Here is a 15479-nt window from a genome sequence, read left to right on the forward strand (position 1 = left end):
GACAACCTCGTTTCTGAGGAAGAAAGCAATATAAACATGCAAAATCCTTTTGGTCAGCAATGTGTAGTAAACAGTCTTGATTTTATAAACTCGATGAAACTTGAACTCAATTTTCTATCCTGGAAGCGTGGTTGGGGGGTGAACCATCCAATTTAGTATATACCACAGGCTTTCACAAAGCTCACTTCGCACACACTAACAGACAATTTAAGCACAAACTACGGAGTCTGATGGAAATCTGTGCATAGTGACACCATCACCTGACCCCAAGGAACAATTGACGGTAACACAACAATTCGGCATATCTTTGGTGATGGCTAGAAATCAGCAAAACGACAAGTTTCCTACACATTTTCTATACATTTAACGAGAAATCGTTCCTTCTATGACGTCACTGTGGGGCTCTGGCGACAGTGTTACGTAACCTGTCTGCGGTTTCGTTTGCGGGCGAGAGAGAAGCAAGCGGCTTTTTAGCAACTTTTAAGCGCTTGGTATTAATTAACCACAAGTTTGTTTTTTTTAAAAATGGTGTTTCGTTTATGATCAACCAAAAGTCTTTCATATGCAGTGATAAAAAGAGGACCAAAAAATTGAGTTTAGTGGTCCTTTAAGGGAATTCAAGATGAATGATGTTACTTGTGCTGGAACTTACTGTTATATCTGATATTGTAGCTTGGAAGCTGACTGCACAAAAGGTATGTTACATTAATAAATGTGGCATAAGACTGGTATCTTTGTTGGAATCACTTTGGTGGCTGTAAGCTTGATTCTCTCTGTACCTGAAGCCAAGAATAGACATGAATTTTTGTTGCAACATGGTACATTTGATCACTTACTAAATAACATTGTGTAATCTCTCATGAAATAATAATTCATACCAAAATTCATTATCAATTGTAACCAGTACAAACAATGCATTAGCATTCAGATATTAGGAAAATATAAACACAGAATATTAGTTTCATCATCTACCAGTAATAGCTTAGAGAAATACACCAGTCGAAAGTAGTAAAACTCATCTCACAGACATTCTGTTGGAAAAGGTATAAGTTATGAACACACAATTTCACAGATGTTTTAGTTAAAATCCTAGCCTGAGGTGACCAGAACGCCTCTGTAAGACAAACCATTCACTAAAACAAGGGTTATGTCTAGACAGTTTAATGAACTGCTTTGATGAGGTAATCATGCAATCACCTACATTAAAATAATGTTATGCAAACACCAATTAAGGGTCATAAGGATCCAGCCCAGAGTAAGCAATCAAGCATCCAGTAAATGTGCCAACAAGATTATTGCCACTTAGAATAGGATTAAAAGATTAAGTACTCCCCCTGTCTGGTCACTGAACTTGTTCTGGTAGGACATACGCCATTTTGTTTATTCTGTATTTCATTGGCTGTTGTAGGTTACACCCATTTTTGTATCATAATCATTGTATTGTTTCAATTTTAGTTAAATCATGTCCAACTCCATTTGTCCATCAGTAGGGTTTAGACTCCCAACACAGGTCAGCTCTAGCCCTCAGCCCAGAGGGTTGTACCGACTCTCTGTGGCCACCCCTGTCCTGTTATTCTATTTCTTGTTAATAAAATTGTAATTAGCTTCTTGTGACTTTGGACTCTTTGCTGAGGTAATTCCCGCCAAGCAACCCAGCACGTCAGTTAGATAAGGAATTTAACTGGAACCCTCACTTCGACCCAACAGACCCATATCATAACAAATCATAGCTTTCGGCCGTGGGAGCCATGCCAACTTACACAAATCAGTCTAGACCACCAGTTATTCAACCTCCATCTTATGGAAGTCATGGTGTATGGAAGTTCAGCAGAAACTTTATGACTGTAATTAGCTGTTATGGCACAACAAAAAAGGACACCCTGCTCCACAGACATCAAGACAGCATTCTTACATGGCTGAACTTTAACCAGACGTTTACCTTTGACCTCCAAGGGAAACTCTTGTGAAAGTAGTCCTATGGAAACTACAGAAATGTGTGTATGATTTGGCAGATGCATCGCTGTATTGGTATAACAGGATCTGTGAAGTCTTGTAGTTGAGTGGGGCAAGAATATGTATAGTTAACCCCACAGTGTTCTGTTTTATATGCGATGGAAAATTACAAGCTGTGCTTGCTAGCCATGTGGACAATTGTGTCTGGGGGGGTACTTTAGAGTTGTAAAAACTGTCATTGCATCAATCAGAGAGTCATTCAATGTTAGATGTGAAGAAGAGAGCACCTTCAAGTGTGAAACTACTTTGTGACAATGAGTCTATTTTTCTACATCAACATGACTACATGAGAAACCTAACTCATCTGAACACAGATAAGGATAAAATGTCAATGAAAAAAAAGATGAGATGTTCAGATCAGAGGGTGGACAGGTCTTATGGATAGCATGACAGAACAGACTGGACATGGTATTTGACTCATGGTGCCTGGCTTCGTCAATTAGTAAAGCTGCAATGAAATACATATGAAGCCAATATGGTCATCAAAAAGCTGAAAAATGAAGATGTGAACCTGAAGTTCTAACATCTCAGACCCTATGAATTTTCACGTTTAGTGGTGTATAGTGATGGTTCTTTTGCTAACTTGTCTTATGGTGGTCATGTGATTTTGCTGCTAGGAGATGACAGCAAGTTCCTTTGTGTTGGCAATCAAAGAGAATCAGGTGTGTTGTACGAAGCAAGTTAGCAGATGGTCGACTCGCATTGGCAGATGGAATAGATAATGGAATATTCCCCAGCACCCTCTATTCAGAAGTTACAACTGGTGGGACTGACGAAACAAGACTTCCGATACAATGTATTGTGGATAACCACTCTTCGACACAGTAGTCTTCAAAGTTGGTGTCTAACAAATGTCTAAGACTTGATATAAGTTGAATCTACGAACTCATTGAAACTGGTCAAATTACTGGTGTGTGCATTGGTCTCCTACCAACAATCAACAATCTAACGACAATAAAACATTCCTAGATACAAGTGAAAGAACTGAAATGTCTCATTGAATGCACATCCAACCTTTTTTTTTTTAACCAGTTCATTTCAATTTTATTTCTACACTTTAAAAAATTACCCACATGTAGATGTCAGTGCACAGATATGTATTTAATTTGTGAATGCTATTATGCCAACTCAACAAGCTGATATTTTTCATTTTTAAAGGGAGATTGTTAACTAGCATAATGTATCCCCACACGACAAGTTTACATGCTTCCAACTGAACAGCGCATGACCAGATCTCTGAGAGTGAGAGCATCTAATTCCAGCAGATGTATGTTGTTGGCAAACATACAAGTTGTGTTGGCAAACTTAAAAAACAAATATAAACCTCAGGTGCCTTATTAGTGTCGTTTCACAGGTTATTCTTTTGTCAGGTAAACCTCCTTTCAGGGCCATTTACAATATCCCAGGGACATTCTATAGAATATCCCAGGGACTTTCTATATAATATCCCTGGGATGTTTAGAATACTATTTGGCCCTGAAAGGAGATTTTCACAAGACAATTTTTTCGTTCAGATTCTTAAAGAAAAAAGTCAAGCAGAGACAGTGACTTTATTTCTCGAAACTACATTTCACGAGATGTTGAAATTTAACACGACTGTCGGTTTAGATTCCCTAGAAACAACGTCACTTCCGGCATTGACATTCAGCTCTTTGTCTGGAGATATTGTACATGTAGCTTTGATACCCTTTTGGCGTTTTAGCGCTGACGTAAGGATGTTGGACAAGGTAGATTTTTTATCATCAGTGGTCCGTTTGTATGAACGAACAGCTTCACTCTTGTGACCTAGAAAGAAAGAGGCAAAAGCATAAATAAAGTGTTCGTAAGATCACATATCTCAAAGCACATGAAGTAGCTTAGTCTTAATAAAAGGTTGTGAAATAATGGCGACTGATCTTAGAAATTAGATTATTTCAAACGTAATTAATCTTGAGTGCTGTTTACATTGGCTACAATGTGTGTTACGTGAATGAGATAATTGTTACAATGTAAGCATTAAAATATTGTCTAGCAATGTCGAATGTTTTCTTACCGGTCATTTCTCAAATCATTTGCTCGTCAACGTTGGCCTGATAAAGCCTTGTGGCAGCTGAAGCTCTCAATGAATGATTTGTTTTGTTACCCTGTAAACCACCTTCTTGACAAAGGCGTTTTACTGTAGATTGGAGGGTATTGTGGCCAACCGGGGTTTTCAGAAACCAACTTCCATCCTTGGGTCTGGTGTGAGGAGTGAAGTAGAAGTAATCGGTCGCTTTTTTCCTCTGCTTCCTCTGTCGTCTCCCAGCGCTCCACACTGCCAAAGCTGCTCTTCCTCAGTGAGGGATATCGTTTCTGCTGGCTTCCGGCTACTAGACCCTCAGCAGAATGTTTGCAAATAACTGCGTCCAGACATCGACGACTGTCTTCAAACTTCTTATCTTCAAACATGTTCATCGTGCATCTCTTTGCTCTGATGGCGCTTTGTAACGAGGTATATATACCATACAATGTATGAGATGGATACAACCCTACGTCTTGTTTCCGGGCTTCAAACAAGACAAATTTCAGGGCGAGGTTAAGGTTCTCAGCACCCATTTTGAATAAACATTCTGACAAACACACCTTCGGCAAATCCAAATTGTATTTCATGGCTCTCTGACGTCTTTCCTCCTGCCATCTAGTAAACACAGCAACAGCCCTATCATTCTTGTGTTTTGTAGACTTAGGAACACAAATTTCAAGTTCTTTATCAATGGCGTTATTATCAAGTGGTTCGCCGAATCTAAACTCAAACTCACGATCACTGTCTCTGCTTTCGCTATCCATTTCACGCGATTGCGATTATGTTATGAAAATGTCATCACCTTCTTCTCACTCCATATTCTTCAAAGTAACAGTAGCGACTGACGACGAGCCAGCGTGCAGACACGTGTAGTCGCGACAGTTACCACATGCAGATCATGCTGTTTACAGCTGGCGGGTGAGTGGCTGTGTTTGGGCGATAGTTTTTAGTGTAAACGGTTACTCGCTTATCGTCCATCTCTGTTCGTCATAATAAACCTCGATTTTGATATATTTATCGCCTTTTCCTTTGGTTTATATGACAGATATAACACTCTCCCGAGGTTTTGGTTCCCCCCACCCTGAATGCTTACATGTCCATCCAAAACCTCGTGATCATGTTATATCCTTTACTTAACAACAGATTCTAGTACTTTTGTTGGGTTGAGTCACAGTCATGGTGGTTGAGCAGCTAACTTTGTGTGCTGGCGATTAGGTGCCTGGCTCAGAATATGTGGGTTCAAATACTAAAAAGGTATAGCATGGGATCAAAAAACCCCAAAGCACTAGAGTCTGTACTGTACTGAGGAAGTGTAATCCAAATTGTAACTTACTTTACATTTGACTACTTTCCAAATGGCATTGTGTAATCATAAACATACAAAGCCTGTCATTTGCTGAAATTGACAAAAAGGTAAGTGCACATAATGATTTTATTAAGACAGTTGTAAGCATCAGACTTCTGTTTTAATTGCGTTATATTTTTCAAGAAACACTTAGCATTTGTTTTAAACCAGGAACTAGATTAAAATTTCTTTTCAGCAGTAATTACTTTCAAGTTGTACTGCATATGCTTTCCAAATCCAGAAGTAAACTTTTTGATACACGTTTGTACAAGTGCTGAGTAGTGATTGTTGTGCCACAAATAGAGTTGAGCTTTACTGGATGTACCTATTCCTACAACATATCGTTTATTTTCTGTGAGATGGTTAAAAATTGAATTCATCTTTATATATGATAGGTTTGAAAACTAGATGCTAGAAAGCGTATTCCAAAACTTTAGAATTTGAGTGAGTGAGTTTAGTTTTTGTACACCACACACAGCAGTATTTCAGTTATATGGCAACAGTCTGTAAATATTCGAGTCTCCACCACACAGTACAATGATCAACAGCATGAAGCATCAATCTGTGCAACTGGAATTCCACATGTCAACTAAGTCAGCATGCCTGACCATCTGATCCCATTAGTTGCCTGTTAAGACGGGTTACTGAAGATCACTTAACCTGTATCGTCATGGGTCCTTTATTATTTGTGAATTTATCCTGGTGTCATGGACTTTTGTATGGGTTTTCCATGATGAGCCATGCATTGCGAGAGAGAGAGAGTGTTGTGATCAAATGGCTTCCAATTTTATATTGCTCTGTCACAAAATAGACACGTGATCTTACTGAATTTTTGCATGCTATCGTTTGTTATATAGGCACTTGATTTTCCATCAGAAGTGGTACTTCTGGATTTCTATTGTCAGTAAAAAGTCTGGGTTAGAATTCATCTCAACAAACTCATATAACTGTTAATGGACTAAATTGGTTGGGTTGTCTGTTTCTGATAAATAGCAGGAATAGAAGTTCATGTTGTCAACAACTAGACTGTCTGGTTAAGTCATGATGATTTACAGACCAGCTTTAAAGCAAGAATATTTCAGCATGCAGCATTAAACATCAACCCTAGAAATTAACTGACCCAACTATGTTAATGCCAATATAGTCTATGGCTTGGTATCACAAAGTGGCAGATGACTAGAATTGCATAACAAATATACCTTTGAAATTTAATGAATGTATTCTTTCAGTCCAGCCCTCAGGCCCATGCTGGTTTTGTTTGGGAAGCTCAGAGGTGGAGAAGCATCTTGTGGTCAGTGTTGGAACACAGGTAAGTGTTAATATCATTAATTAATGACGACTTATGTTACAAGAATGTATTTTCCGTGATTGGAGTTGGTAGTTGTTATTTTGTCACAATATTTAAGGTTTTAGTGTTTGTTATTATGGGTCACATTTCCTACAGAATTATTTAAGCGGCACACATATAAGGCAGTACTTTGGAGTTATCTCCCTTTGAAAAACATGAACACAAAGCTACGACTTTTCTAGAGCACTCCACGTTTGTGGCAATGGTCGTATGAGCTCGAACTTTCAGGAAATGACTGAATGTATATATAAATGCTAGTTGCCATGTTGTCGAGGGACACACAATTACTGGAGCAAAACTGTTTTTCTCTCTCTCTCTTGCCCTAAAAATAATCCTTACATGCTTAGTCATTAGTGTTGTATGGCCTTTCTTCCATGTGGGTCCACTATCTCTCTCCTAACTAAAAGTACAAGAACCTTGTAATTTTTGCAGTGCTGTGTATTTCTTTGTATTGTGTAGAATACTATCAAGTGTTTTTCTTTTTATTTGGTTATCATAGGTAAATCTATAGGCCATAAATACATTTAGGAGATAAACATCATGTGTTGGCTGACGCAGTCGGTTCCAAATGTATACCCGTGCTTCAAATACTCAATAACACCTGGAGGCCAACATGTGATGTTTATCGACATTGTAAACACAAAAGTAAACCAATGGGTTTTACTGTCTGCACTTGTTTACATCGAGTACTGGTACAGCAGTGAAGTGTCATCACCAGGACTTTACGTCACAATATGATTTGAATGACGTCACAACGTTGATGACTCAGCAAAACAATTGTTTGCGAGGTCAATACGCAGTGAATAGTCTTGCAGTTTCCAGGAATCTAATACCATTTGATCATGTTTTTCAACCAATCAGATTACAGAACAGAGTGACTTTTGGTTTACAATTTGTCATCACCCTCAGAAACAAACAAATTGCCCAGCATATGGGAAATTAATGTCCCCTCTGCATCCACATGGGAGTCCTTAAATCAAATGAAGATAGACAGTTCAACAGGGCTCTAACACTGGTGGGGCCCAGAGAAGAGGCTCTTGGATTGGATCTTTGACAGGACAGTAGAAACAACCCAAATCTCGTTCCAAGGGATATGGGGAATTGTGAGGTCAATGGAAAGCCCTGGCCTACATCGACTCACCATAGACTTCCCAGACTGCAGTAACATGGACATTGCCCTTTTGTTATAGACAATAATCATGCCCAGAAGATGCCTATCCATTCCTACAAAGATATTTCAGGGTCCAGTGGGCAGACATTTATCATCTTTTACAGAAAACTAGAAAATCATGACAAGCGATCAGTGGGTCATCAAAGGTATTTATGAAGTATTTCACCTGCATCCACTAGGACACCAGTATCAGCTCTGCCAAGCCCTTGGGCAAGATAGCCATCATTGAGTTTGATCTTTTTGAGCCTGGACAATTTTGTCTCTCCAGTTCCTCTGGTCCTCAGCGTGGATTCATCATGCCTCAAGATGGTTACCTTACTTAATAAACTGTAGGGAAAATTATGAGGTTTCCTGCACTTTGAATCAAATGATATAACTCCTGCAGATAGTGCTTGGAGGGACCCCAACAAAGAAAGAAAGCATAACCCCACAGACTTTAAAAATTCTGTTCAAACTAAACCTTTAGATACAGAAACAGGTGTTAGAAGTAGTATTCTAGAATTATTATCTTTATGGATAGTGTTCTAAAATTATGGCAGGTGTCACACTAAAACTTCAAATTCAAGTTTTCCAACATAGGTCTTCTTCACTTTCAACTATACATAAATATTTGTTCCTGCAATAGCACCTTCAGTCTACAGCTGTTTTGAGCAAAGTTGGGAAAACATCACTCTATCCCGTGTGTTCTAGGGATAACATGGTTGCTTGAACCTGTCCTTAGTTCATAGTCGCTCTTTGCTAGCCCTTTCATCTGAGACTGTGAACACTTCCTTTATTGGTTCATACCAATGTGCATCTTCATACTGTAGATCAAAAAGAATTAGACAATCAAATTCCGTACTTGTACACAATAAGAGATGGGAGTCCCTGTCCTTGAGGTTATAGATTGGGCACTTAAGATAAGAGAAGATGGTGCTATCAGGCAGGTTTCAGATATTGACAAGGATCTGCCGCATCCAGAATTTTATATCTGATCTTACCTAGAAACTGTAGGAGGAAGTCTGGTATATTTGACTACTGGAGATTCTCATATCAGGTCAATGTATCATAGATAATATGTTAATCTGCTACACAAGAATACTAATTGAGTGCTATCTCAAGCAGACACCAGCACAACTGGTCTGATGATTTCATCACAATATCATTGTGCATTGAGGTTTGCTCGGACAAGAATCAAGTCCGTTTTACACCCCGGCATGGATCCCAGCCCAAACCATAATGCTGTCACCACCATAATCCGTTATGTTCAGTGATGTTATTCACATCATAATGTTTGCCATACCCGACGTCTCCCGTCAGCAAAATCGACGCAGAATTGTGATTCGTCCATGAATAATGTCCTGTTCCACTGTGCATGACACCATCGTTGATGAATGCGTGCTCATTGTAAACATGCCTGTCTGTGACTGGGCATCAGGCATGCAGCATAGTGGCATGCAGGCGATTCATGACAGTTTGAGGGTGAACAGTAGTGCCTGTAGCATGTTGCAATTTGCAAGCCAACTGTGGTGCACTGGTAAACCTGTGACATCGGGAAAGAAGGTAAATCATTCATCAGCAACTCGGCATCATTTGTAAACAGGCTGTTGGACTCTGGATTATTAGGCAGTATGGTAAGTTATGATGTTGTAGACTTATTTACAAACATTCCATTTTATGAAGCTCTTGATATCCTCTGTGGAAAGTTAATCAGTTGTATTGATATTCTTGACACAACACTCAGCATAGACAGCATAATTGAATTGGTATCCAGCTGTTTCCAGACATCATATTTCACATGGCAGAACAACATCTATCAACAGATTCATGGGCTCCCCATGGGTTCACCACTGTCCCCTCTGATTACTGAAATCTTCATGACTAGCTTTGAATAGTCAGCCCTACAAACATCACCATTCCAACCACTATGCTGGTATCGAAGGGTTGATGATACTTTCACCATCCTTGATCCTGACCATGACCCTGCTCTTCTCCTAGATCACCTTAACAAACAGCACTTCCGCATCCAGTTTACCATGGAAACTGAAGATCAACACAAGCTGCCCTTTCTTGATGTGTTCCTCGATAATTCATCCAACAAGATCACTTCTTCTGTCTATAGAAGACCAACACACACTGAACACACATTATTTATCCAACCACCATCCACAAATTAAATGAGTCATTGTATCAACCCTAACCAGACGCGCCAAGGCTATCTGCGTCCTAGTACACTTCCACGATGAAATCAACCACCTCAAAACAACTTTCATCACCCTAAACAAGTGGTATATCCTAAACAACTAGTAGAGCAGACCATTGCCACCACCCTTTATCAACGAAATAATCGTTCACAGAAAACTGAACCAGCTCCCATCAGGATTAACATTCCATATCAAGGCCAGATTAGCCATCACATCAGCCGACTCATTAGAAGAATTATAAGTTTGGATCTGACATTTTATTCAGATAAAACTTTAAAGACCATCCTGAGAGTAAATGGGAGAGGTGGCAGCAACCAGAATGAGTCCAATTCCAGTGGATGTATATACAAAATTTCTTGTGATTGTGGAAGCAGCTACATTGGAGAAACTTGTCGGCCTTTCAACATTAGACTAAGAGAAAAAACACGAAACTTCAGCTGAAAAATCTGAACTTAAATCTGCACGCTCAGAACACATTGTTAAAAATCAAAATAACTCTATCAACTGGCAACACTCTCAAATCTTGGCATCTAACGTCAATAATTGGCAGAAAAGAAAACTTTTTCAGTCAATCTTCATTAGAAGATTAGTACCGGAGATCAACAGAGATCTAGGGCTTTACCTCCCTAACGCCTGATGCATCACCAAAAAGACCGACAAGGGCACCCGTGGATGAACAATAATTTCTATGTACTGTTAATAGTATTACTTAACATGCTATACATGCAATACATTTATCAAAAAATCTTTGTACATGTCCAAACTTACAATTTGGTATAATAAGGATCTGTCACTTCTAATTTAATCCAACAACACTACTATATATTCAAAATAAGATGTGTTCATTCTATGAGTCATGTTAGTGTAACCATTCACTACTAATTCTAGTATGATGTCATAGCATTCCTGTTAGATACTGGTATCATGTTGTCATAGTATTGTGACCTCATAAGCATTGTGAGGTCATGGGCAGAGTTAACAGTAAGCCTTACTGTTCAGTTCAGTTCAAACTGATGAGGGGGCTAGGATAAGCCCCAAAACGTCGTGAAAATAAACTCAAGAAGTTGCTATCCATGAAATTTGTCCGGTATTACTACGCCAACTTCTAAATGCCTTTGAAGAATCATAGTCATAACTAGTTGACATTTTATATGAAGAGTATTTCATAATTGCCAGGGATATGGATAACTTTTGTCTTCTTGTTATGAATGAAGTGGAAAGATCTCCTAATCAGTTCATCAGTTCTGATTCCTACTGACAACATGACTTTTACTGAGGAACAGGGGCAAACCAGGTCCCCAACCATATCTTCCTTAGCAGACTTGTACAACTGTTAGATATGTTGCAAGACATGTTCCAGGTGAAACTGAAGATTCTAGCTGACTGCCTTTCCTGGAAGTATCATAGCCTCAGAATGTTCACTACATTCACACATCTTTACTTGTATCATGGAAATGTGGAATACTCAATATATTGATCTAGTTCTCACCAGATATGAAAGCATTCCACCTAAATGCTCAATCTATGGACTGGACAGATGTTTCCTTAGCCACTCCTACCTTTGGCTTTACTAGACAAAGTGATATGGAAGATGAATCATTTTGGTAACTCCGATTTGGTCAGATAGGCCATGGTTTCCCATTTCCTTTCCTATAAAGAAGCCATTACTGTTACATCTTCTCTGGATCTCCTCCAACAGCAGAAATTTCATAAAGCAACTGGCAATTTCACCACCTGGAAGATATCAAAAGCAAGATGGAACTATCTGGTATCAAAAGTAGTGGGAAGATTTTGGAGAACTTCATCTCATATTTTAAAACAATAGATGGGACATCATGGTGTTAAATACAAGAATACAAGCACACGATCCGTCAGTCAGCAGTCGGACACATGCTCAAATCCACTTTTCATATTTACCACAACATCACACATGCCGACATTTCAGTACTAAGTGTTTTGCGAGCATTCCGACAACTGTTCACAGCATCAACAATTAAAGCGCATTACATTTTCAGAGAAATGTGTATTACAAATGGTAACTTGTAACAAATATAGCATGTCCTCTTCCATGCTTTGGTAAAGGATTGGACATTTGTAATGGCAGTATAAAACTTGTGAATACATTCTTGGCATTGAATGTAACAAATTTGTTACGAGACTGTGTTTTCTGTAATTTGTGTTATCATTGATAAAGTGATAGTTATCATTGGGTTTTGTGTGTGTATCGTTTGTCACTTCTGATATCCTATATCCTGAATGGCAATGGCCTTTTTAGCGGCAGGCCTTCTTGATAGCGCTGCAGTTATCTGTCCTTGGCAATCTATTGTTTACTTCCTGTTTGAGAAAGTTCTTAAATGAATGATGAAATAGCCATGCTGTGCTCGAATGTTCTCGACTTTGTGTCATATATATAAAGGCTGTTTGTTGTGTTGTGTGACACAGAAAATCACACACAGACTTACACAATGGAATTACTAGAGTTATGTGCCCCTGCCTATCATCGACTGTTTGTCAACAACATCCGACCTACAACCTACGTCCAAGATTGACACTCTGTGCCTGCTCTGTGTAAACAAGCTTCATTTAGAATTTCTCCTCTCTCTGTAATACCTAGACTCTGGTGAGTTAATATACAATTATTGACTTCTAGTAAGGTTGATCCAATGATTTATCCACTTTGGATGTGTGATATTCACCGAGGTGAAACTGCTGTGAATATCATATGTCGAATGTCCTTAAATCATTGGATCAACCATACTGAAGTCAATAACTGATTTATTATATGACAAAAGTACTGAAGTTATGAATCTTTATGGTGTCGTGTCATCTGCCATTTTGATATAGATGGGACCTAATTCTAAACCAACATAGTCACAGGGATGAAGCGATGCCAAGCACTTCTTTGCCGAGTGTGACACACACAGTGCAGAGTTCCCAGCTGGAATAGCCCAAATCTATTTTCAACCATGGGAGGTGCTTTGATTTTTGGTGACCCATTATTTTATACTTGTGACTTGTTCTAGAAATCTGCATTGTGGTTCATTGTAACTTGCTCATTGTTTGCTCAATATATTATTGAATATTTTGGATGTGTCAGTGTTGTATTTATCTGTTTAATGGGGATTTCTCCTGCCTTTGGTCACGGCAATTTATTAACAGAAACAAATATTTCGTAAGGAAGCAAAAAACACATGTATGTGATCCAAACAAAAGTGCAATGGGTGGATAAAAAATTCAATGCATAGCAACGGTTATGACGTTATTAGTAACAGTAAGGACATCAGTGTAGCCAAAAAAATGTCATCTCTCTAACCTGTATGAGATAAAATTTTGAAAGGATGGCAACAACTATTGATACTGTACACATTATCATGCTACACAGTCAACTGCATACATATATTTTGCTGTTGATACTATGGTACAGTATTAGTCTCTGTGGAAAAAACTTTCATTCACTATTTGTTATGAGTGAGATGGTAAGAAATACTTGTCAAATACAGAGGTTTAGCCAGCATATTGGCAACTAGCAATACTCTTAAAGTAAATAGTATTCTTACATATCTCACGGTTAACATGAAAACAGACTACACACAAAAAATCCTTAAAGCTTGAAGTGGAATGCTTGGATTAGGTCATGAACAGGAGTAGTCTTAGTTTGGTTGTGCACACAAACAACATTCAGTCAATACTATACCCATTACATAAAAAACATTGATTGTGATAAGCATCCTCTTCCACAAGAGAAATTCAATGTCTGTTTGACACCTATGTGTCTGCATGCCTGTCTGCTATTTACAATATGCAATCATTGAACACCAGCAATCAGCAAATGAATCAGCTAATGAAGCCTTCATTGCACACCCACCTGCTCTGACTGCCTTTTGTATCCCAGGTGCTTCGTTTTGAGGGTTGGAAACTACTGCTAATGATATCTTTTATTGGTATCCTCCAATTTGTTACACATGCCAGTTGTTACACACCCCAATACACATAAGGTCACATGTAATGAAATAATTTTGACTTACTGACAGTGTGTTCTAATTGTTTTGGGGATGTGTGTGTGTGTTGGGGGAGGGGGGGGTCTCTGCCACTTTTCTGTCGTGGAATTTGGAATTTGGTTATTATAAAAAAAACTGAGTGAAAGCTGATTGTAAGCCGAAACGAAAAGTAGAGTTAATGTCAAAAGTAGGATTGGCTACACATAAAAACATGAAAAGGCCTGACATATTTATTGTGACATTTTCAAAATAAACATGATATAAAGATATTTTATTAATAAAGCAAGTTTTAGGCATCTTCAAGTAATATTAGATGAATTTGACACTGCAATTACAATATCAATCATTGAAATCTAAAGTATAAAATTGTTGTTTGCATCAAAGTTACGGCTGAGAGGAGATAAATAATTTTCATCGTATGTTTAATTGTCAAACACAGAAACGTGTGGGTGCTCTCAAACTTATTCAAGATGTGATGTGTACTGTCGACTTAACTTTATATTGTGTTTGAGAATTAAACCATGAAAGTCTGTATAACGTTTTTGTTGTTTTTTTTCTAAATGTTTTAACTGCAGAATGTTTTGCAGAATATTTAAAAATGGGGGGCAGAATTTGCCGCAGAATTCCTAAAAAAATTTGCTATGGAATCCAGGAAGGACTGATGCGTGGAGAGGCTGTCATGATGAGATGTCTATATAGGGTTTGGTCACTCATAGCTTGTGTCACTTGTGTTACAGGTAATTTGCTGTTTTATTCATATTTTTCCTTGTTGGAATTGCATATTTTGCATATTTTGTCACCTTGGAAACATATCATGTATCTATATTTGCAATGTAACATGCCAATCTGTTTGACAGTGTGAACTGTTGTTGGAATGCTCGCAAAGCACTATGTATTGTAAAGTCAACATGTGTCTGACTACTGAATGTTGACTTTGTATCGCATGCTTGCATTCTCACATTTGACACCCACTTAGCTAGAGTAGACACTGTGCTATTTTGTTTTCACTTACTATTGTTCATATTTTTCCTTGTTTTAATTGCATATTTCCTGTATTTTGTTGCCTGGGAAAACTTGTCATGCCTCTATATTCTGCAATATAAAACACCATATTTGCTGACACTGTGAACTGTTCTTGGAATGCTCACAAAGCACTGAGTACATGTATTGAAATGTAGTCCAGCCAGTTTACAGTAAAAAACACTAAACCTAGAACAAATTGCAAAAGAATATATTTTGATTGACTCAAGTTAATTAAACTATGTACAACAACATATTATAAATTTAGAGAAATCGTATGAAGGGAACATTTTGAAATGTTGCCTTGTAATTGGCTGGTATAGTGCTTTTGCCGAGGAAAAATAACATTTAAAAATCGTT

At 38.2% G+C, this 15479-nt stretch overlaps 1 protein-coding gene across 1 annotated transcript in view; it reads left to right on the top strand.

Moving 5' to 3' along the window:
- Positions 1 to 15479, top strand: part of LOC137261524 (CWF19-like protein 1) — a 261199-nt gene that overhangs the window by 151091 nt on the left and 94629 nt on the right. The window contains exon 10 of the mRNA XM_067799283.1: positions 6629 to 6708. Coding sequence (XP_067655384.1) covers positions 6629 to 6708 — 80 coding nt within the window. The remainder of the gene's footprint in view (positions 1 to 6628; positions 6709 to 15479) is intronic.

This window comes from Haliotis asinina, chromosome 14 (genome assembly GCF_037392515.1).
Source record: "Haliotis asinina isolate JCU_RB_2024 chromosome 14, JCU_Hal_asi_v2, whole genome shotgun sequence".
NCBI lineage: Eukaryota > Metazoa > Mollusca > Gastropoda > Lepetellida > Haliotidae > Haliotis > Haliotis asinina.